The sequence below is a fragment of the Nyctibius grandis genome, chromosome 4 (genome assembly GCF_013368605.1).
Source record: "Nyctibius grandis isolate bNycGra1 chromosome 4, bNycGra1.pri, whole genome shotgun sequence".
Classification (NCBI taxonomy): Eukaryota; Metazoa; Chordata; class Aves; order Nyctibiiformes; family Nyctibiidae; genus Nyctibius; species Nyctibius grandis.
The window spans coordinates 83,129,247-83,152,799 of record NC_090661.1 but is presented as its reverse complement, the minus strand read 5'-3'; the positions used below and the strand labels follow the sequence as shown (position 1 = coordinate 83,152,799).

Below are 23,553 nucleotides of genomic sequence, written 5' to 3'. Positions count from 1 at the left end.
CCCCCGGCCCCACCAGACCCCCCCGGCCCGGCCCAGCCCCCCAGACCCCCTGCCTGGCCTCGCCGCTCTCCCGGCGGGCTCTGCCACCCCCTCCCCGCCTGCAGGAGTGGAGGGGCCTCCCAGTAAGGCCGGGCTCCGAGGCTCACCGTTCTCACAGCACCCCCGACCGGCAGCCGCCGGGCCCCGCTCCTCCGCCGGTACCGGGCTGCCCCTCCCAGCGCCTGGGACGGGACGGTCCTGCCCGCCTGGAGGCCGCCGCCCCCAGCCCGTATCCCCCCACCCCGCCAAGCGGCTCCCCGCGCTTCCCTCCCCCGCCGGTGCCCCGCCTGCCCCGGTAGCCCCGGGGAGCGAGCGGGGTCCGTCCCGTTGCCAGCACCCCCGCGGAGAAGCGTCCCTGACTCCTGCTGGCTCAGTTGCCATAACGACTCCTGGCAGGGCTCCCGCAGGAACAGAAACTACTCTTCCCCGGTTCTCTTCTCCCCGCTGCCGGTTTGCAGGGCAGGCACCCCCGTTGGTACGGCACCTCTATGGACGCACATCACACCTCAGAGCTGGCCCTGGACGGGTGACCCCATCCCTGGCTCGGATCTGAGCCCTGCCGCTTTGGGCAGCACCAAGCTGCTGACCACTGCTGGCAACGGGCACTATAAAAAGCTTCACCTGGCAAAAGAGCAGGGCTCACATACAGTGAGCAAGTCCCAAATCCCTGCTCCCAAATTTCCTGGAAAGCAATGACCTGCCTATGCACCCTGGTCTGCTCATTCCCTCCCAACATGGAAGCTAGTTTGGGGAAGGGTCATCTTACACCAGTGCCTGTCCTCTGGGGGTAGTTACCCATGGTACCTGTCTGCCCCTGGGCATGTAGCACCTGCCCCTCGAGGGTCCCAGTGGCTCCCTGAGTTAGCACAGTGATTTTCTCATTTACAGAAGGACAAGCAAAGCAGGGATTTTCAATTTTCTAAAGGAGCTGAGAATGCCCTCAGCTATGGCCTAGGACAGCCCTTCCTTCCCCTGCAGTGGGGGCACAGAAAGCTCTAAGAGAGCTGATCCTGCTTCTAGACTGGGAGGGTTCATTTTGCCCTTAGGAGGTTTCAGCCCTGTGCTCACCCTGTTCTCAGTTCCTGCTGTGAAATAGAAGTGTGGCATCTGCCAGGGAGTCCCTTAATACTGCCCCTGTAATTGAATGACTGTGACTGAAGTTGGCTACAAGGAGACTTTTTGAAAGTGGTCTTGATCTGGATAGGGGGTAAGGGAGCACCCGTGAGCAAGGGAGTGCAATGCTCAATTACATCTGGCTTTTGCCAAAAGATTTCTGTGCCAAAACAGACCTGGCTGTGAGTCCCCAGCTTGTGATGAGTCCTTGTTTGCAGGAGCTGTGTTGGGGATTGCTTGTTATCCTTCTCAGCAACACATGTGCTGGGCTGGCAAGTGGTGTTCCCACACCAGCCTCTGTTTATGCTTTTCATTTCATCTGATGCAGCTGGGCTGGCTGAGTCACTTCCCCAGGATCTTGCTAGTAGCAGGGCTCAGAGGAGGGCTGAGAGTCAGCCCAGGCAGATTCTGGGTACCATAACAAGGTTGGGAGCTACTGTTACAGTAGAGGCAAAAGTGAGACCCCATTGTGTTTGTTTGGCCTCTGTTGCATCCCAGCCTTTTCCTGGCTTATGGCTGCACAAGCTTGGCCCTGCCCATGGAGAAGGTGAAGACTCTCCTACCTTTAATATCCAGTGCCAAGGCCTCTGCCTCAAGAGCTGGTTACCACAGGACCATCTCTGCTGAGCTGCTCTCAGGACTGTTCAGGAATCGTGTCTAATCCAGCTCACTTCAGCCAGCTTGCAAAGCAGCAGTGGCTGTGCTAGGGCTGAGACGCTGCAGCCTCAGGTGGTGCTAGATCTTTTCCAGACAAATCTTACAGGGTTGGCATTGCCCTGGGAAGCAACAAACAGTTTCAGATCCTGCAGCCTGAAAACAGGCTCCCTAACGCACCACCACAGCAGGTATGGTGCCAGGCAGGACCATAGTGATGGGGTAGGGCTAAGGTCCAGCTATGGCATCAACCTACAGAGAGGGGTCCAGATCAACATAGTCCAGCTAAACCAAGCTAAGCTAGAAACCAGCACTCCTAAAACATTGCTCAGCAGAAACTAAGAGCCCTTGGCTGAGCTTAAATAGAGTCCCTGGGCCTATGGACAGGAGTAGGTGGAGGCTCCAGGTGAGGCTGGTTAGGGCCACTAAGGTTTATTAGTGCTTCTAGGGCCCTGACAAGCTGTTGGTTTGTGGGATATATTGTATGTAGGCTTAAGGCTATGGAGATGTATGAGCTATGTATTAGGAGTTATGAACAGTTTCCAGCTGCAAAATGCTCAGACTGTTTCTCTTTCTTCTCTGCAGGTTGATTGCAGATGCAGAAAGAGCACTAGAGCCTGCTACTGCATTGTAGAGGTGTATGCTGAGGCACATCAAGATGTTTAGTGGAGCTAGTAACCTAGGACTACAGCAATGGTAAGGGTCCTAAACCAGTACCCTTTTTGTGTTCACATCTGTAATGTTTTGCTATATGCAGAGTGGCTGTGGCATGGCTGCACAGCACTGTAGCATAGGCCTTGGGTGGTGTTATCTACTGTGGCTTAGCAATGAAGAGACAATTCAGCGCAAAAGCTTGAAAGACCAGAACTTTGTTCTACTCTGCTCAGTCAAGAGTTACAGCAAGTTTCTACCTTTCTGGTAGCATATGCTTTGGCTAAGTTGGGTCTGCATTTTTCTTCAGAGGTATCTGTAAGTCTCCTTTTTAAGCTTCAGCTAGATGCATGTTTCTAGTTGAGCCCTAATACTGCAAACTAGTCTGCCAAAACAGCTTCCTGAGTTGGCCCTGATGTCAGGGGTTTCCTTAAAATCAGGGGAATTCACCTTGCCAGTCAAGCAGTAGGATGAGGACAGAGCTTGGGCTAAAAACTTTCTGCTATAAGCTTGAATAACTGCCAGCTTCTAGATTTTAAAGAGGATGCGGGAAAGATTATTGCAACTGCTCCTGTAAGACCAACCAATTCTCTTAATTTATGATCTAAAATGAAATAAAAAGGGCTGTGGTCCTGTTCATGTGCAAGTCTACTGGTGTCTGTAAGTGTTATGAGTTCAGTGATAAGTCTGGTGGAGACACGATGTGAGAGATGGGGTAATGAAGCTGACAAGCACTTAAGTGAACCTAGCTGGCCTGGCTTCAGCGTATGCCCTGTTAGCTCTGTGGTACACTGCATGCCTGGTGTCATTCAGGCAGCCCCAGCTCCTGTCTTAAAGAGGGTGCCTCCTGCAAGATCAGTGAGCTGAGCTTGGTGGTGCTTCCCTTTCAAGGCAGAACTGTATCTGTCATGAATTACCAGGTATGTGCCCATCACTTCTGCTTTGTCCCCTTGTAAGATATTGTTTTGGACAAAGTGTGTCTGAAGCTGCCTGTTCCCAGAAGCAGTGCTGGGCTGTGACACCCACAGTGCTTGCAGGGCAGCTGGGGAATTGTATTGCACAGGTACCCTCAATGAGCAGAGGATACTGGTCAGTCCCATGGCCTTCCTGTTATTTCAGTGACCACTGATGTCCTGTGAAGGAAAGCGGGGCTCCTGTGTCAGGCCTTGAGCTGATCTGTAGTGACGAGAGACCAAGCTGAGCCCTGGGGGGAGGATGCAGATTAGCTCACAACTGCTGCTGCAGCTTTCTTGTATACTCTGTGGAAACATATGGTGCTGGCTGCCCTCAGAGCCAGGGCATGGCCTTGGGTCTGATCCTGCTGGGATCTTCATCCTCATGAACATGCCCTTGAAACGAGCAGAGATTTCAGCCGGCTCCACTGCTGCAAGGCAGCGCTGATGCCTAGCTGTACTTTTGAAGAGTCTAGAGAGGAGCAGTTTGGTCTTGACCTCACCTTTTGGGAAGCAGGGGGAGGTTTAGGAACTGGGGCCTGAAGGGCTCTTGTGGTTAGAGCCGACCTTGAGTCAGGAATCCAAGCTTTCATTCCCAGAGGTGCGCTTGATTTGCTGGCTGATCTTGGGCAAGTCTTCCCCACCCATGCCCCTTGACTTTTTCCCTTGCATTGAAAATGCAGTTATTTCCATGTCAAAGGTGTACTAAGAGGTTGGATGGGTTTCCTCAAACATGCTGGGATCCCCAGAGGCTGGTGCTGTGGGAGGATACAACTTATTTTTAGGGCATTGGTATGGTGCCAAGCCAACACTAACCTGCTGCCCTAAGATCACCTTATATGTTGGCTTGGCACCTTGCTGGCTAAACACCTTTAGCCTTGCAAAGACTTTGGAGGCATTTCCTTTACAGTTTTCTACTAGGCTCAAGTCGGGACCAGAGGCAAGGTCGTTTCAAGAACACAAGTAGCTCTGCAGTGCTCACTCAAGATGAGACATGGGTGCATGCAGCACTCCAGAAGTTGGGTGAAGTTGGGTAAAGTCTCTCAGCACTGTTTTTCCTTGGAGTCTCACCAGGGTTTTGCAAAGGATCTGGTTCCGTATCCTCTCTGGCTGCAGAATAAGTCTGACACTCTCCATTGCTCTCAGGGTTGGAGTGGACCACAGATGGACTTCTTGGTTGCATGGGAGAAGGTGTTGAGCTCACAGGGCAAACTCTGCTCTCAGCAAGTGCTGAGCTTGTACAGTGCCACCAGGAGCCACTCGTAAGCTGGTGAAACAGGAACCCATGATGCCTTCTGTTCAGCTCTTCCCTGTACATGTCACCTTCCCCTTTCTCTTTTTGAGAAGAGAATCTGACAATACAGTCAGGGCTAAAAAATAAATAGAAGTAAAGCAAGGCCAGAGGGTGCAAGTCAGGGTTGGAAGAGGAACATGCATGAGGAGCTCCCTCACACCAGTGCAGGCCTGTTCTGCAGCATCCCCCTTGTGAATCCACTGCTTCCAAGCTTTCAACGTGTCTTTTGCATGTGTCTCCACACATCTCCATGTTGTCAGGTTTTGCTCAGTTTCCTTGCTATGCTTGTAATTACTCCTCCTTAACTGACCTTTTAGGGGTTTCCACACCTTTTATACAGTTCTGTATGTGACCACACACTCCCTGTGCTGAGTCAGGCTGTATGCCTGGGGTTTGCTGGCTCTTTTCCACATAAGATACTCCCTGTATTCATTGCTCTTACTTCTCTTTTCACCTTTCCCCATGCGAATCTTGAGGCTGAAGATGGGGGGTAGGGATCACATCTTACCATTGCAGAGACTAGCCAGAGAGCAGCTCCAAAGATCTGCACTGCAGCATAAGCTGTGTCCTGGGAGGCTACATCAGAGAACTTGTGGTTTGGGTTGTTTCAGACTAAATTAATCTCTTTGGTGTGGTGATGCACCACGGTGAGGTGGGTCTGAGTGACCTGCTGGCACCCAGGAAGCTCTCTCTTCAGTGGAGAGTGTATCCCACCAGCCAGAAATCTCCTGCTTTCCTTCAAGACCATCTTTTTCCCTGAGCATCTTTTTACCAAGAGATACTCCCACACAATCGTTCCCCTAACTGCTGTGTAGGGAGATTATTTATGGCTCAAGCTGTGATGGTGCCCCACATCCCTAGGACAGGTTTTAACATGCTGGTGTTTTTGCCTTCGTCCTGCCTGAGCAATGCCGGTGCAGGGGGAAGCCCGCTGGCTGTGCTGGTGCTGCCCAGGGCTGGGACAGGCTCAGGGGATTTCTGTAACAGCAGGTGTTCCTGGGGCATTACAGAAATATTTTGTGACAGCTCGCTCTGAGGCCCAGCACACAGCTTTCGCTACCTCCTCTCTGCTTGCCTCAGGTCTTCCAAGTCTGTGTCCTTCCTATGGGAGCGGGCAGCCCCAGGTAGGAGCTGGGACACTGGGGAGAGTACTGGCAGTCGGGCAGCAGCTACCCCTGGCATAGACTGTAGCCTGCACTGGCTCTTCTCTCTAGCAAGACATTTGGCAGTCTGTGCCAGAATGCCTTTCACCCTGAAAAATCCTGCTGGGGTCCTACGTGCCTGCCCCGCACAAGGGAGCAGCAAGAGGCACAGGATGATGTGGGTGTGCTCTCCTCTGATCCAGGTCTGGGCAGGAGCCTGCAGTTTGGGCAGGAGGGGCAGGCAGGATCTCCAGCACTGCCTTTTTGCCCTACGTAAGTTGTAAAGCCTCATTTGTGTAGCAGTCTGTCAAGGACGGGTATTTTCACCATTTATCCTTAACCACCAGCCTGGTGGGATAACAGATAAGTGCATCAGCCCATTAAAGACTTGGCTTATACTGCAGTGGCTTTTTTAATATACAGCTAGGATGTGGTTGGGTATTGGCACCGGAGGCAGAAGGTGTTAATTAGAGCAGTGTAGTTAAGTCTAGGCCCTGAGGGAATACGTGTAGCCTCACCAGTTGCACCAGGGCCCTCAATGTGGAGATGAGGGGAGTTCAGCTTCCCTTGCCCTTGCTAAGACCCATCTCCTGCTGGGCTGGGCTTGCTATTTCCATGGTGCTTCCAGTGAGCTGGGTGAGGAGCACCTACCTGCTGACAGAGTGGCTGTACACACTTGCAGGGCTATGCTGTGCCCTGAGGCCAAAGCACGGCTCCATTGACTGTGGCAGCAGTGAGTCAGAATATGGCCCTTACGCCCTTTGGTGTGCCTTAGACATGGGCTGGGCTGGAGGAAACAGCTCTGACAGCCCACCTGTGCTCAGGGCAGCACCCCAGAGGTGCACCAGGGTGTTTACTCCATGTGGAGCCACAGCTGCAGGAGAAGTTGTCAGGCCTTGAGTGGTTGGGGCAGGAGAAGATAAGCAGTGTCTGCGTGTATGCAAGAGCCCATAGCCAAGGGGCCTTGGGGGCTGCTCAGCAGAAAGGGCTCGCAGAGTGAATGTGAGGATGCCACTGCCCTTGTCCTGCATCCTGTTGCTGCTGTGAGAGCAAATGTGTTGCAAGGAACAAGAAGTAATGCAGTTACACACTGCAGAGCCAGGCTTGGGAAACCTTATTGCTTGCCACCAGACACTATACCTGCATGGTCCAGCTGTGCCACATGCCTTTCTAGAGACCACCAGCCTGTGTGCCTCAGGACAGGCTGAGAATCAGCAGTATGTCACTTTCTCCTGGAGCCAGCCAGGGAAGGAGCCCTTGTCTACCCCCTCCCCACCTAAATGTCATCTGGATCTGTACATCTGCCAGGACAATATGACATCCCAGGTTGGTTTCTTCCAAGCAAGAAGTTCCTCATTGTGCTGCCCTGGTGACACCCACACCCTTCTGGGTGCAGGAGGGAGCAGCGTGTTGCAGGTTTGTGAAGATGACCAAGGGCAATGCTGGCAATAGTTAGAAGGAAAACTCCTGGAAGCTGCCTTTGGCCAGGCTTGAGGAACTGGCAGGGACCAGGAGGTTGGAAGGGATGACATGTAGCAGGTGGACTCTTGTGTAGGAAGGATGTGGTACCTGTTTGCAAGGACTAGAGGTGCTGAAGTGCCCAAGTGACAGTACAGAGGGTTCCCAGTGCACCGCACTCCTGGCACTCTAGCTAGAGTGCATGGGGCTAGGGCTGTGGGGTAGAGCAGGGGGGATTCTCCCTGTCCACTTCTGTCATCTGCCAGAGGGATTCCCCACTGCCTCCTGCCCTGCATCAGCTGGGGAGGGATTCACCGCAGGAGGGGTTGGGGGAGCCAGGGCTAAATCCTGATCCAGTCAGACCTATGTCAGTGCTGGCCTGACCCACGTATGTGGGCACACATCCTTCAGGAGTTGTAGGGATGTGGGAAGGTTAGGGGGATACGGAGCAGAGCGTGATGGGGAGAGCAGCAGCTACTGTGGGGGAAACATGCGTGGTTTGGAAGGAAATGTGTTTTCCAAGGATAGCGTGGATTTCCAGCCAGGGTGGCAGGAGAGGACCTCTCCCTTACCCCTTGCAGATCTCAGCAGGGCTGCCTGCAGGCGCTGTGAAGGTGCAGGCATGCCTTGTCCTGGTACAGACACATCGGGAAAGCTCTGAGCTCTTCCACTTGGTTAAATTTGTCACTCTGGCTGCAGCTTAGAGAAAAGCCTTCCCCCTCCCCGCCCTCCTGCCATCAAGAAGCTGCTGAAGGAATCGGGTCGTTGATCCTGCAGCAGCGAGGCCCCTAATTAGCCCAGCTTCTCAGAGTCTGCTGGGAAAGCTGGCTGTGTGTGGGGCAGCTTGGGGACCTGTGGTCCCCGGCGTGGGGGAGAGAGGCCCCACACAGGCAGGAGCCTGGAGAAGGAGGGAGAAAATGGCAGTGTTTCAATGCATTAAACATGAGGAGAGCTTGCTGAGCCTGCTGCTTTCTCCCCACGTCCCTGTGCCTGGGAGGGGAGAAGGGGACACACTTTCTGGGTGACAGTGAGGACAGGCAGGCACGGATCTGGGCTCACTGCAGGCAGGGAAAGTGGCAAGGAGGGGCAGTTGTCCCCAAATTCCTCTTGTAGGCACAGCGTGCACGTGAAGCCCCGGTTCCCCTGGGCCTCTCGTCTCGCACACATTTAATAACGATTGCTGGGCTTGGTAATAAAGTGCTGTTTAATAGCTAATCGATCTGGCAGCTGGGGCGGGCAGGGAGCGCTGGCTGCCAGCCCCGGCGGCTGCCACGTGCAGGCCCAGCGTGGTGGCAGCATGGTGGCCAGGGCCCCTGCCACAGCACCCCTCACGTTGTCACCTGATGGCCCTATGCTGGCTCTGATCATGCCTACCCCTGGTACCTGCAGAGCCCTTGGGTGGGATATAAAGGATGGGTTTTTTTCCCCTTGTAGCCTGAAGTGGTTTCCTGAGACTGGGGTGGCGTTTCCCATTCTTGGAGTTGCTGATGACACAGCGGTGTCAGGTCCCTGGTGGCCTGGGACACTTTGGTACCTGTGACTGTGGTGTGGTTGCGGTGAGACACCCTCCCCACTCCCAGAGAGATGAGTCCCCAGCATGAGATCTGCTCCCCAGGGCAAGGGTCAGCAGCTTGCTGGGGGTGGCTGGTGTCCCAGGACATGGCAGCTTTTGTCTTCTCACCCTCGTGGTTCCCCAAGCAGTGGTGGAGCATGGGGGCAACCTGTGCCCTGTGGCACAGGACATAACACACAGGGCCATGCATGAGGATGCATGCCCACGGTCACACAGGAGCGTGCATGCTGCTGAGCAGCAACATGCCATGCATGACAATGCGCATGCTGATGAACAGGGATGTGCACACCAGGACGCGGGGATGTGTGCGGTGGGACACGGGGAGGTGCACAGCGGCATACGGGGTTGTGCCCGCCAGTGCACGACGCCAGGTTCATACTGGCACATGGGGATGTGCACACCGGGACAGCAGGACCTGCACGGTGTTACACCGGGACACACGGGTGTGCACGGGGCTGCACCGGGACGGAGGGACATGCGGATGTTCACGGTGCTATGCCAGGACGTGCGCACTGGGACACGGGGACGTGAACGGTGCTACACCGGGCACGCCCGCCCGCCCGCACACGGGGACGCGCACCCCGGGGCGGGTGTGGGTCCGGCCGCTCCTGGCTCCGCGTGTGCCGGTGCCATCGGGTGGGGCGGGGCGCGGCGCCCGGCCGGGGTTTCCCATTGGCTGCCGGGGCTGTCAGCGGGGCGGAGTGATAGGCCCGGGCCGGGATTAGCGCGGCGAGGAGCAGCGGGCTGGGGCCGGTGGCACCGTACCGCACTGGACCGTACCGTACCGTACGGTACCGTACCGCGACGCGCCGCGCCGCGTCGCGCCCGAAGGGGTGGACCGAGCCAAGCCGTGCCGTGCCGTGCCGTGCCGGTGGCAGCGCGGAGCAGCGGCGCGCAGGATGCGGCGGCGGCACCGCCGGTAAGGCGCGGGGAGCGGAGCGGGGCGCGGCGGGGGGCGGAGGCCGGAGCGGGGAAAGTTGCAGCAGTTGTTGCGGGGGCCGGGGCCGCTCTGCGCCCTCCTGGCAGCGGTGACCGGCGAGCAGCGGCACCAGGCTGCGGTGGCACCGGTGGATGCCCGGCGGGGCCGGGATCCTCCCGCAGCGGAGCGGTGCCGGTGCGGCGGGACGGCCAAGGGGCCCCTGCCCGGGCAGGGGGGGCCCGGCCGGGGCGTGGGGGGAGCGGGGGAACGGGAGGCTGCGCCAGCCCCCCTGGGCGGGGGGGCTCCCTCCTCATCCGGATGGATGTCACATCCACTCAGGGCTGATCCCGCCGAGACGGGAGGTGCCGGGCGAGGGAGGCCGGGCTGGGGGGCCGGGGAGCGAAGGGCAGGCTCAGCCCCATCTTGGCGGGGGGGACACGTCCCCTGCCCTGACACCCCGTCGGGAAGGGGTCCCCTGTTCGTCCCACAGTCCCAGGGCCGCCAGGGACCCCTCCTCAATCACCAGTGCACCGCCGACACTGCTCCGTGTCCCTCCGGAGTGCAGAGGCACCTCCTGGGGGCCATCCTGCCCCAGCTCCATCAGATGGCCTGTCACCCACAGCCTGGTTTCCTCCATTCCCTGACACCACTGCTGACAGCGGCACCATGTCTGGCACACAGATATGGCCCATCGTGTGAATTCAGGCCCCAGCCCTGCACCTCTTGCTTCCCTCCCATCCCTGTCCCGTTCTTTGCCCATTCCCCTTACATCCTCCCCAGCTCTTGCGCGTTGTCCCCACACACCCCAGGCGTGGGGGTGCTCTCCCCCCGCAGTGTAAGCAGTTACTGCTGCCTTCACCCTGCATCGCCCCACTCAGCCAGGCGTGTGCCTGCTCGGGGAGTAACCATCCCCTGTTGCACCAGGTACAGCTCAAAGCAAGGGCTGGGAAAAAGCCTTGGACATCCCTTTGGTTGCTAAGAAGGAACAGCCAGGAGGAGCAAGTTTCTTGTATGTATGAGGTGTTTTATTGAACAAATCAAATCCCCCACTGATGCGGAGCCCCCGGCTATCACACTGCAGCTCCTGAGTTTTTCTCTTTGAACACGTGCCCTGGGCTGCCCGGTCAACCTCCCTGTGCCTTTCCTTTGTGAGACTTCTCCTGCCTTCAGGCAGTGGGACCAGCAAGGCTCCTTCCAGCCCACCGGTGCCTTACAGCCCAGCCCATTCATCACAGTGATTTAAAGAGCATCAATTTGATTCACAATTTAAATCAGCAAGCAGGAAGCCTTAGCTCTGTCATTGATTTTTCATCTCTCTTGCATTTGTGCTTTTTACCTTTCATTATTAAGAAAAGCTCACTCTGCCGGGTGGTGTAGCCATCCGGCTTTAGTGGCTCTCGGGCAGGCATGGCCTTTACTCTGAATTTGATAATTCTCCTTTGATAACCATGAGGACACGCTGTGCTTATGCCATTTATTTTAGCAATAACTCACATGTATTGAGATAGGCTGTTTTTTTATAGATTTGTTATGTTACAGTGAATGCCAACTATTTCTAGTGATAACTTTTTTTCCTTGGCATGTGTGTCAGTCTGCGTTGAGATAAAAAGTGGAATTTCATTTGAAATGTATAAACCCCACATCTTTATTATTTATCAGTTAACTTCAGCAACCTTGAATGTGAACACAACCATAACAGGGGAAAAAGACTGTAGAAACACTAACTGATATATTAAACAGGAGAGTGGGGTTTTTTTTGTGGTGAGTGAATTACAGATTGCTGCTGCTCAGCAGGAGCCAGATTTTTTAGCAGTGTGATAGTGCAGATAGATGGGCGCCTGCCCCACGGGGGTGATTTGGTCTATTTTATTAAGAGTTATGTCTCTGCATCTCTGGAGCCTAAACGTCATTGAAAATCCAGCCCCACATCCTTCAGGAATTTAATCCTGTCTGGTCTGTACTTGGAAAGAGGGAGAAGAAATCATGCTTTCCTCTATTTGCAACTGGCATTTGCTTCCTCACTTTCAAATGATGAGATCTAAGTAAGGGACTTAGTATCTCTGCACCTGTCAGAAGGCAAAACCAGCCAAGGCAGAGTCTTCTCTGCACACCAGGAATTTGGAGAAACTCGGGGCAGGATAAGGACAAGTTTTAACTCCACTGGGAGAAAGAAAGCTGTTGGCAGCCCTGCCAGCGATGCTGATGGGGGCTCCAGGTCCTGCCTTCCCCTGCAGCCCTCCACCTGCCACTTTGGGGTGGCTCGTGTCACCTCCAGATCAATGCTCTCTGCACAGAGGCAGGCAGGCAGGCAGAGCTGCGTGGGGGGCCAGGAGTGCTCCATTCCCCCAGGGCCGGATTGTCATAACCACTGCTTTTTGAAACTATGGGTGCTGACAGCTCTGTCTGTGCCACCGATAGCGGCTGCGGTATGTGCTGGTGTGACACACTTTAAACCCAGGCTGACCTCCAAAGAGAGAGGCTTCTTGCCCATGCTGCTCATGTTAAACTCCTTGAGCAAGTGTAATTGGAGGATGTCTCGGTGAGCCAGTATATCATTTTTTCCCCCTTATTGAAGTGATTTTAGTAGGCTGTGGGTAGGGAATATATTCAACCAAAAGCAGGATGACTCCTTGTGTCCTCCCTCCCCTAACCAGCTCTCCTCGCCCTTGTTTCAGGGCTGCCTGAGAATGCATCACCCCTTGACCCGGCCATCATCTCAGGGGTGCCGAGAACCCACGTCGCCATCCCTGTGCTGCCCTGCCAGGGTCCGGACCTGACGCCTCCGTGCCCTCCTCCGGCAGGATGGCCCAGGCGGGGGTACCTGTCCGCTTCCACCCCGAGGAGGGCTGTGCCGCCTCACCCCCGCCGTTTGCCCGCGGGGTGGACCGGAGGCCCTGGCTGGCAGGAGGGAGCCCCGAGGCCGGGAGGTGCAGCCCCCCACGCTGCCTCACCCCCAACCTCAATGCCGGCCGCCTCCACCTCCTGCGCAAGGGCCTGGCCCCCGACGTCCGCCGCTGCCCTGTCGGCCTCTACAACAGCACCGGCTCCTTGGCCCGCAAGCCGGCAGAGGCGGCTGCTTTCGGCAATGGGAGCTGCCCGGGCGCAGGGCGCCTGACGGCCCCCTGCACCCCGCGGCGAGGCCAGCCCAGCCCCGCACTCTGCTCCCCGGGCAGCCGCAGCCCACTGGTGGCAGCGGCCCCGGAGGGACACAGCTCCGTCGTCACCTTCCGCTTCATCGAGAAGGCCAGTGTGCGGACCCTGGGCAGCCTCCCGCCATCCCAGCCCCGCCGGGACAACGGCCCCCGCAGCCTCAGCTGCAGCCTGGAGCTCAGCGGGGACGCGGGGTCCCCCCAGCCCCTACCCCTGCCCCAGGAGCGGCTCCTGCGCATGCTGAAGATGGAGGCTTCCGCGTCCGACCCGCTCCTGGCCGGGGGCAGGACCCCAGGAGGGACACATCCCTGTGGGAAGGAGCCCTGCACCCTCGATGCCAACTGCCTCTGCCGCTCCCTCACCAACGGGCTGCCGGAGGATTTCCCTGCCTTCGCCAGGAGCCCCCCAAAGCCGGAGCCCCAACCCCAGGTAGGTGCCGGGGTGTCCTGCACCAAGCGCAGGCTCTGCCCCGGGGTCTGTCACCCGCTCACTGCTGTCCCCTCTACAGGGCAGCGCCTGGCCGTACCTCCGGCAGAGCTCGGCCCATGCCCAGCGCATCGCCAGGGCCAAGTGGGAATTCTTCTATGGTTCCTCGGCTGCCCCAGAGACAGGTAAGAAGTTGGTGGGGGGATGCCCTTGGCTGGACCGACCTCTCCTTTGCAAGTCTGAATCTCTGCTGGGACTCCCTCTGGGGCTGCCCATCCCTCGGGACTTGTCGGTGCCCACTGGACAGCTGAGATGCCCCCAAGATTGGCCAGTCCATGTCCTCCTGAGGCCAGATCCTGCACGCACCAAGCTCCCCACAGAGTCCCCTGCAGCCATGCAAAGCATTGTGCAAAGGGGGCGATGCAGAGGCCTGACCCCTGGCAGCCCCGGCTGCCGCTGCAGAAGGGCTTTGGGGTTCAGATGGGAGCTCAGGACTGGCTGCGGATGCACTAGCACTGACAGCACCCCACTCCTTCCCCTCTCTGCCTCTCCCCACCCTTTTTCTTTCCGGCTCTTTCTTTCCTTCTCTCCATTCGCCGGTGCCTGTTACACACACAGCCCTGCTCTCAGTGTGTGTGTGATGCCACGGGAGCAGCTCCCTGGTGCTCGTCGGCACATTGCCCCACAGCTCTGAGTGCTCGTGGCTCCCTTGCAGGCTCCTCTGCCCCTGACATTGCTCCCCTGGCCAAGCCTCCCCAGAAGCCTGTCCGCCCACTGCCCGCCGAGTTGCCGGGGTCAGTGCCCAAGCACAGCCTGAGCCATGTGGAGGTGGAGATAGAGATGTCTCCTCCGGGCGGCCAGAAGCCCGGCTCCTGCGAGACTGGGATTATAAGGAGGACGGTGAAGTACTCTGAGACAGACCTGGACACCGTGCCGCTGAGGTGCTATCGCGAAACCAACATTGATGATATCCTGGCCGAGAAGGAGGAGGTGGATTCAGCGATTGAGAGCCAGAAGGACAGCGAGAGCAACCCAAGCTTTGGGGGCACCCCAGGCAGGAGGAACAGCACACCAGAGGAGCCTCCCACCCTGGGCAATGCCTTCCCGAAGGATGGGCTGCAGGATGGGGACGTTGATGAGGATGATGATGTGTTTGAGGCGACGAGGAAGGAGAACAGGGAAAGGTGAGGCTCCATGCACGAGGGCAAAAAGCTCCTCTTGCCCTCCTTATTGTCCCCTGCATGGCAAAATGGGCTCTGCTGAAAGAGTGTCTGAGCCAAAAATCCCTGTATCTCCATGCGAGCTGTGCATAGGGGTCAGATGGGGTCCTGGATCGCCCCGCTGGGATTGGGACTGGGGCTGGGAGTGGGAGGAGGCCCTCACTGCCCTATGGAAAGAGTAGGGCAGCACAGGTGATCCAGCCCTGGGCTCTGCACCATGGGCCTCGCTCCCCTGGGGTGCGCCCTGCAGCTCAGGTCACCCGGCTGAGCCAAGGCTTCCCATTGCGAGTCCCAGCAGGTTAATTACATCCTGCCCCTGTGCTGCTGGGCATTGGGGTGATGCTGTCAGGGCACCTGAGCCCAGGCCATGTCCCTCCCCTCCTCAGACAGCTGTGCTTCAGCGGCAGGCATGGTCCCTTTTGCTTGCCCTCAGTAGGCATTTGCTGTGTTTGGAAAGCGTGGGGGATGCATTGGGCTGGAAAAAGCCTTTTGTTGTCTTTCTTGTCGTTTTTCACTTGTGTGCAAAACACCCTGTGCTGGGAGTTTTGCGCACAGGGGTGGAGTGGGTCACACCAAGGTTATCATTCAGTTGCCCACCTGTGGGCAGCTAATGCCATCCGAGCTGCCGTCTGCCCTGTGCCAGGCACTGGCAATTAGGACCTATGGGAGATGGTGCTTTGGCCTGGCAGCACAAGACTCTGCCTGTGGAGTGTCCTCTGGAGTGGTGGTTTGACCATGAGGAGTGACGGGCATCATCTGCCTGCCCCAGGAGGCATCGGGAGGGGAAGGAGCTCCAGAGCACTGCGGGACAGCTGCCTGGAGGGGAAAGGCCCTGGCAGGGAGCGGGAGATGCCCGTGCAGGCAGCGGCAGCCAAGGGCATCTCTTGACATGTATATTGGGAGAGTCTTGGGTGAGATGAGGGGGCTCAGCATCATCGGCAAGCGCTCCACAGGAGTGAGGAGAGGTCTCGCCTGGGAAGCGCAAAGCCAGGGCGATGACTGGGGTGCCGTGTGGCAGCATGAACTCACCTGGCTGTGCAAAAGGCAGGCGGGGAGCATTTAGGTGGAAGAAAAGGAAAAGGGAGGTTTTGATGTCGGTGGTGGGAAAAGATAATGAAAATATAACCCCCAGTGGTGCCCCTGTGCTGGGAAGGAGAAGCATGAAGGTGCTGGGCTGATGAGGAGGGAAGGTGTGCATCCCAAGGGGAGCTGGGCTCCTGCCAGTTTGTCCAGTCCTTGCATCTCTAGTGGAGGGGATGGATACAGCCCGCCCTGCCACCTGTCCTGTCCTGAAAAACATTGGTTATAGAGAAAAGTTGAGAATAAACCATTTTTTATATTTTTTTTTTCCAAATGAATAGTGATGGAAGTTTTGATTTGTAGTTTTTGATTTGCAGTTTATCACTGCAAGCAAGTTCTTCGAGTTACTGTAACAATTATCTTGCATAGTGGTATTTTATTTCCATATATGTACTCAGCCACTACAAGTCCCATGAGCTGTAAGTCTAGACCTGCTTTTTGCCCTCTGGGACACCTTACTGTAGCTCTCCAGACAGTGCTGGAAAGCTTGGACGTGTCCTTAAACGCATTGTTGCCCCTAAAGATGGTGCTCATGGTATAATTATTGATGTGTAAATAGGGGTATCGTGTTCATTTTACATGGCTTCTTTGTAGACCAGTGGCTCTTTTGATTTGCAGCCCCCTGAATATTCCCCAGGTAGGTGCAGACCCTGTGGGCAGTGTCTTGAAAACCATGAGCCTCAAACCGCAAGCTTGTTCAGTCCCTGCATCGCAGCCCTGTGTTTTTGCTTACGCGCTGTTTCTGAGGTCTGCAGCTGCAGCCCTTCTCCCTGTTTACCAGTCACCAGTATTGATGTTTTCTACTTCAAGCTTTCTGCTTTGCCTTCTCACAGGAGGGGTGATACTGGGGTGATTAAGAAGCCCCCCCAGGCTCCTTGGAGCCAGTACCGTTCTCCTGCTGCAGGAGCTGCTGTACCCCAGACCTTACCCGCTAGCTGGGAAGGACCAGCCTTACAAAATTACCAAAGCACCTTTGGATGCTGATTTGCAGCACTTAGATGTGTAAATCCCTTTGAAAATCTAGCCTTAAAGGTTTAGCACTCTCTGGGAAGGGATTTTGGCTTGGTACTCTCTTCTTGTCCTTCATATTCTGGCCAAAGGGCATCTTTGGTGATTTACCGTCCCAAAATAAGTGTGCTAACAGCTGGCTGGACATTGGGCTAAAAACACTCAACACCAAATCAAATGAGACATGGAAAGCAACAGAACAAACGGTGTCTTCTTCCAGCAAATCTGCTCCCTGAATATATTTAGAGTCAGATCTACTGACTCTAATGACTAGTCTAAGCCTTTACTGTCTTTATTCCTATTAGTCCTGGAGAACTGACACCTGTCAGCGAGAGCAGGCTCAATTCCCTTCCTCCCCGAGCATCGGCAGAGGTGCGGGCTAAGCTGCAGGCAGGGCCCATCTTGGCCCGCAGCATTGGTGCCTTGGGCTGATAAGAGAGAAGAGGCTTTGCTGGGGATTGCCCCACTGCCCCCAGAGCGGGGAGGGCTGGTGGGAGGCAGAGACACCTTTTCTCCTTGCAAGCAGAGCAGCCTCGCCCCGGGAAGCCCTTGAATCTGCTACCTGGGGAGTCTTTCCAGAGCTTTTGTGCTCGCAGCTTGGCAGAGAGAAAAATAGCTGCAAGGCAAGCCTTGTTGGGGATTAAAAAATGGTTACGGCCCTGATTTCATTGATCGCTTAAGCATAGGCTTAGCCTGCCTCAGTAGCCACAAGCCTCTGACATGGCCCAACGTGGCCACAGCGCCGCAGCTTGGGGTGATGCTCCTGTGTCCCGCGGGCTCCCACTGGCAGGGCTGGAGAGGGGACACTTGGGGTGACGCCTGCCGATGAACAGGAGGAAGTGTCTGCAGCTTATGGGGGAGGACTGGGGGCAGTGTGACCCCAGCGTGACAGTGTGGACGTGGCAGGGGAGTGTGGGCAGCCGGCGGGGGATTGCAGCACCCATGGTCAGCACCTGCGGCTGACCACGGGTTGGAGTTGGACACTAAGCCCTAAGAGTGGGCAGCTGACAGGCTGGAAGAGATGTGTGAAGGAGCCTGGGGGGAGTGTGCGGAGCTGCTGGGGCTGGTCTGTACAAGAGCTTTGTTCAGAGAAGAATAAAGCAAGGGGCTGCTGGGTGGTGTACAGCCTCACCTTCTTCAAGCTGAGCTGGGATCCCCACACAGTGCCTGCCATGCCTGTGCAGGCAGGAGGAGCGGGGCATGGCAGGGTGCAGTCAGGGGCCTGGAGGGACACAGGAGCATTTGGCAGAGAGAGCAAACTGCTGAGGGCCTGAGGAGAGAGATTTTCCCCTCTCTCCCCCTCACTGGGGACGGCGTGCCTCTGCAGCACCAGGCGGGGAGAATGGGGTGAGCCCTTTCCGTTCCATCAGCCATCAGTTTCTCAGACCCCCATGGTCCCCGCAGGCAAACCTTCCCCTGAAGTGCTGCTGGCTTTGTCACTGATGTGCAATGCAGCGTGGCCATTGGCTCCCAGGATCCGTGTCCCCTCCGTCCCCACCTGGCCCTCTCCCAAGGAAGGCTCACCGCCTCTCCCACCCCAGCTCAAGGCTGGAGACCTATTTGCATTCCTGCTGTCCATTGCCCTTGTGCAGATGCTCTATTACAGCCTCTGTGTCTCCTCCCCTCCTCTGCTCCTCCCAGCTGTGTTTGTCTGGCTTGGTGATGCTGGGGTGACCCTTCCTGGGGGGCTGGAGTGGGGCGCAGGAGGGCAGCAGCCAGGGAGGGCTGGGCAGCACAGTGGGTGCTGATGAAGCGTCTAGGTCTGAGCAGGAGTGGTGTGTGCAGGCAGTGTTGTGCCTGTGCTGCTGCGACTAGATCCTTCTGGAGCCAAATGCCTTTGTGCTTGATATTTCGGGGTGGAGAGATTGCTCCCAGAGCTCAGATGGTGTGGACAAAACCAGCTATGTTTTTTTCTGTGTCTTGGTGGCAATATACTTCATCACAGGCATGAGCCCAGCTCCTTCTCCTGGGAACAAGGTTCCTGCTGTCCGCTGGCATTGTCCTCCCCGGCACAGCCCATCATCCTCCTTATGGATTCAAGGTGCAAAATGAAGTCAGTGGCCCTAGCTCAGTTTAGTAGCACACAGCTGGGTGGTAAGGACAGTGAATGCACATTCACATCTGTAAAGCTCATCTGCAGATGTTGAAGATGTCTCTTCTGCCTTGTCCTCACCAGAAAGCCACCCCAGAGGTGGCTGCTCCTGGGGCTCCTACGGGAATGGTAAGAGTGTCAAGCAGTGCTGCACAGCCAGGGAAATGCTGGTGGAGGGGCGAGAGCAGCCTCCATCCTGCCTTGCTTACCTGCATCTGGGTTCACTGTGCTCCCCTTGAAGCCAGCCAGCACTCTGGGGGAGTCAAGCTGCCAGCTCTTGGCCTGCTGAAGTAATCGGGGTGAGATTTTTGAGCGGTACGGGGAGGCTAATGAATGAAAATCATTTGGTGCTTGTAACAGCAACACACCTTCTGAGCCCTCTGTATGAAGCTGTTTGTTCATAACAAACGTTATGACAAGCTGGAGTAGTTCCTCTCCTTTTATCAGAGGAGAGAGTGGCACAACGAGTGCTTTTCCGGTGCTTTAATAAAATGATAGTGGCTTATGAGTAAAGTAGGCTTTTAGGGCTGTGTTTATGCTTGTACGGCTGAAGCATTGATGTTCCCTGGGTTGGAAATGTCCCTGCTGTCACATGCTCAGACGTATGGGAAGGCTGCACTTCACCTCATTTACAGGACAAAACACTCAGGGCTTCAGGGTTTAGAAACTCTGGTGTCAGGCTGAACCCAGACCTGTACTGGAGACAGGCTAGGCCTTACTGCGGGGCTGATCCCTGACAAGATGATGAGCCAGGACCAAGCCTGGCATCTAGGACATGAGCCAGCTCAGATCCCTGAGCCTAGAGCTAGGTGTGAGGCTCCCTCCATGCTGCCTGGGGAAACCTGTGGCTCAGCATCACCTTGTGCTGGGTCCCAGACATCTCCTGGTGCTCAGCATTGCCTTGTGCTGGGTCCCAAGACGTCTCCTGAGACCAGCCAGCAGACCTTGCAGGTGGGTGTCAGTCATGCTCTGAGCGCAGTGCTCAGTGACCATGGTGCTGTGTTCATGGAGGAAGGTGTCACACTGTCCTGAGCAGCTTCAGGAGGAGCCTTCTGGGTGCCAGGAGCTCTGAAGGCTCATGAAAAATTCAGGCACTTCCAGATTTGGTTGGAAATTGAGCTGAACCACATCCTGCTTCTGGTGCTTGAGCCCTTTATTGGATCTAAGCTCAAGTCAAGTGACTGGGAGCAGCAGCCATCTCATAAGCTTCTTATGAGGATGAGCCACTAAAGGAACAAAAGTCTGTGGCGCATTAAAGGAGAAGCATATGTCTGGAGGGAGGCCAGCACAGTTCCTCTTCCCATGATGTTTTGGGCAGGCGAGGTGTTTCCCTGGAGGTCCACAGATGTTCAGAGATTTCTGCCCTCCACAGTTTCCTTCTGGAGCAGCGCATAGGCTTTTGTTTCGGGGCTTTGATCCCTTCCTCCTCAGTGACCAGTTCTTCTCACTTTCTTCCCTCTAGGATCGTGGACCAAGACACACAGGGTATGCTCAAGTCTCCGGTGCCCTTCCTCCTAGGGCACAGCCTCTCCAAGGATGGCATGGACTCTTTCAGCAAGCATTTTGAGAGTATCATGGAGTCCCATCGAGCCAAAGGCACATCTTACACCAGCCTGGACTCCATTGACATCCTCTCCTCCCCAGCCCGCACCCATGGGACCTTTTTCACTTTTGACCTCCCAACCCTCACCCCAGAAATACAGGGACAGATCCGAGACAGCGCCAAGCTGATCAAGGAGAACTTTGCTCCTCTAGCTCACTTGGAACCAGACTCTGGGACCAGTTCAGCCACAGATGGCCCCTGGACCGAGAGGGAGGAGGAGCGCGGAAGACGAAGGAAGGGTGCTCGGCACAGCCCTTGCCGCTCAGAGGACAGCTTTGGTATTCCCTTGGCCTCCAACATGAGGTGAGTGACCAAAGTCACTTGCTGTCCAGCTGCGCCACCAAGGCTCGGTGTGGAGTCTAACCCTGTGCGGCGTGTTTTGCAGCCAGAGCCTAACCTGTATTGCTGGGGAAGGGTCAGGACTAAGCATGCTGGATTTCCTGTGAAGTGGCCAATCAGGCCAGTGATCACCATGGTGTTGTGGTAGGCATGTCGGTGGGACCACATCTCCTTTTTCATCTTTGCCAACTTTGTTGGTGCTGGAGGACTGTGAGCTTTCCTCCAGCCTAGCAAGCAGGGATTCCCAGGACTTCAGTCCTGTGGTAGTTCCCATAGCAGGACAGTCCAGCGTCTGTGGTGGCTGTGGGGGCCAGTCAGAAGATGAGTACCGGTAGAAATTCAACAGCCTTTCCCTCCTGGAGGCCAAGGCTTCCTGATACTGCTGCATCCCTCATCATCCAAGCAGCAGCCTCCTGTTTCTTGAGGACAAGAGTCCTATGGTCTTGTACCTATTGTCCTGGGCTCCTGAACTTCCTCAGCCTTGTCTGTGTTGGGAGATGGAGAGCAGAGATGAACACAGCCCACCAGAGGCTCCCTGTACATTGCTCCAAGCCTGCCTGCACCCAGGCTCAGGATGACTGCCCCATGCCTGGGGAGATCTCTGGTGGAGTGGGCTGGGGGAGCTCAGCACCGCCACTTACAACCTGTTCCCATGTGAGACCATGTCCAGGCTGAGACACTACCTTCCTGCACTCCACCCCCTCCCAGCAAGGTCTTGGGCTGAGGCACCTGTGATGTGGCAGGTTGGCAGGCCGCATCTTTTCCCTTTTCCAGGGCATGCTCATCTGGAGTGTGGTCAGGTCCAGTCTGGATGTCAGGTCTGGTGCAGTGGTTCAGCTGCAGAGCTGTCGACTCTCAGAGAACTTGGTGTCTCAGTCATGCTAGCGTTGACCTTCCTGTTTGCATTGCCTCCCTGCAAGGTCTCTCTGCCCAGTGGCCTTCTGTGCAATGCAGAGCCTCCTGAACCCCTCACCAGCTTTCTAGGCTTTGGTCTTTTCTACACCAAACTTTTTGGGGTTTGGTCTTTTCCAGACCAAACCTATGTCACTTCTGGTCACAACCTGTGCCATCTCCATAGGCTCAGCTTGGGGTGGCCAGGTGGGGTTCTGAGCTCTATGTCCTCTCTGGCGTCTGCAGTCAAGAGAGGACAGTGGGGTATCACATCTGCTCTGTGGTCCCTGGATCAATCCAAGGGCATTTTGGGGCAGAGAGGTGCTGGGGTAGGCCTTCCCTTTCTTTGGGACACTGAAGCCAGGGACTTGGTGGCACAGAGGCCAGGCAAGGTTAGTGCAGTAAAACTGGTGATGTCCAAGAGGCATGAGGCAGCGAAGGGTGGCAGCATCCAGCCACGAACAGTGCTGTCTGCAGGAAGAGTTGGCTTCCTATTCCTCTGCCAAGGCAAGTGACCAAGACAGAGCACCCTGGAGAAACCAAGAGGACAGAATCACAGAATGGTTAAGGGTTGGAAGGGACCTCTGGAGATCATCTAGTCCAATCCCCTGCCAAAGCAGGTTCCCCTAGAGCATGTTGCACAGGGTTGCGTCCAGGCGGGTTTTGAATATCTCCAGAGAAGGAGACTCCACAACCTCCCTGGGCAGCCTGTTCCAGTGCTCTGTCACCCTCAAAGTAAAGAAGTTCCTCCTCATATTCAGATGGAACTTCCCATGTTTCAGCTTGTGCCCATTGCCCGTTGTCCTGTCACTGGGCACCACTGAGAAGAGTCTGGTCCCCTCCTCTTGACACCCACCCCTAAGGTATTTGTCTTCTCTTCTCCAAGCTGAACAGACCCAGCTCTCTCAGCCTCTTCTCATAAGAGAGATGCTCCAGTCCTCTGAACATCTTTGTAGCTCTTCGCTGTAATTCCTTATCTTTCTTGAACTGGGGGGCCCAGAACTGGACACAGTACTCCAGATGTGGCCTCACCAGGGCCGTGTAGAGGGGCAGGATAACCTCCCTTGACCTGTTGGCCACACTCTTCCTAATGCACCCCAGGATACCAATGGCCTTCCTGGCCACAAGGGCACATTGCTGGCTCATGGTGAACTTGTTGTCCACCAGAACACCCAGGTCCTTCTCTGCAGAGCTACTCTCTAGTAGATCAGCCCCCAACCTGTACTGGTGCATGGGGTTATTCCTCCCAAGGTGCAGGACTCTACACTTGCCTTTGTTGAACTTCATGAGGTTCCTCTCCACCCAGCTCTCCAGCCTGTCCAGGTCTCGCTGAATGGCAGCAAGCCTGCTGGCGTATTGGCCACCCCTCCCAGTTTTGTGTCATCAGCAAATTTGCTGAGTGTACACTGTTCCTTCATCCAGGTCATTGCTGAATAAGTTAAACAGGACCGGGCCCAGTACTGACCCCTGGGGAACACCACTAGCCACAGGCCTCCAACTAGACTGAGCACCGCTGATCACAACCCTCTGGGCTCTGTCGTTCAGCCAGTTCTTGATCCACCTCACTGTGCACTCATCTAAGCCACACTTCTTGAGCTTTCCTATGAGGATGTTATGGGAGACAGTGTCAAAAGCCTTGCTGAAGTCAAGGTAGATAACATCCACTGCTCTCCCCTCATCAACCCAGCCAGTCATGTCGTCATAGAAGGCTATCAGATTGGTCAAGCATGATTTCCCCTTGGTGAATCCATGTTGACTACTTCTCATGACCTTCTCCACATGCTTAGAGATGGCATCCAGAATGAGTTGCTCCATCACCTTTCCAGGAATGGAGGTGAGGCTGACCGGCCTGTAGTTGCTTGGGTCCTCCTTCTTACCCTTTTTAAAGACTGGAGTGACGTTGGTCTTCCTCCAGTCCTCAGGAACCTCTCCTGTTCTCCATGACCTT

The 23,553-nt window shown here is 55.9% G+C and overlaps 1 protein-coding gene across 1 annotated transcript in view; it reads left to right on the top strand.

Moving 5' to 3' along the window:
* The first annotated feature begins 12,598 nt into the window (after positions 1–12,598).
* The window catches only part of PSD (pleckstrin and Sec7 domain containing), a 37,187-nt gene continuing 26,232 nt past the window's right edge, over positions 12,599–23,553 (top strand). Inside the window, exons 1-4 of the mRNA XM_068400001.1 lie at positions 12,599–13,375; positions 13,455–13,557; positions 14,088–14,556; positions 20,235–20,678. Of these exons, the coding sequence (XP_068256102.1) occupies positions 12,599–13,375; positions 13,455–13,557; positions 14,088–14,556; positions 20,235–20,678 (1,793 nt within the window). The remainder of the gene's footprint in view (positions 13,376–13,454; positions 13,558–14,087; positions 14,557–20,234; positions 20,679–23,553) is intronic.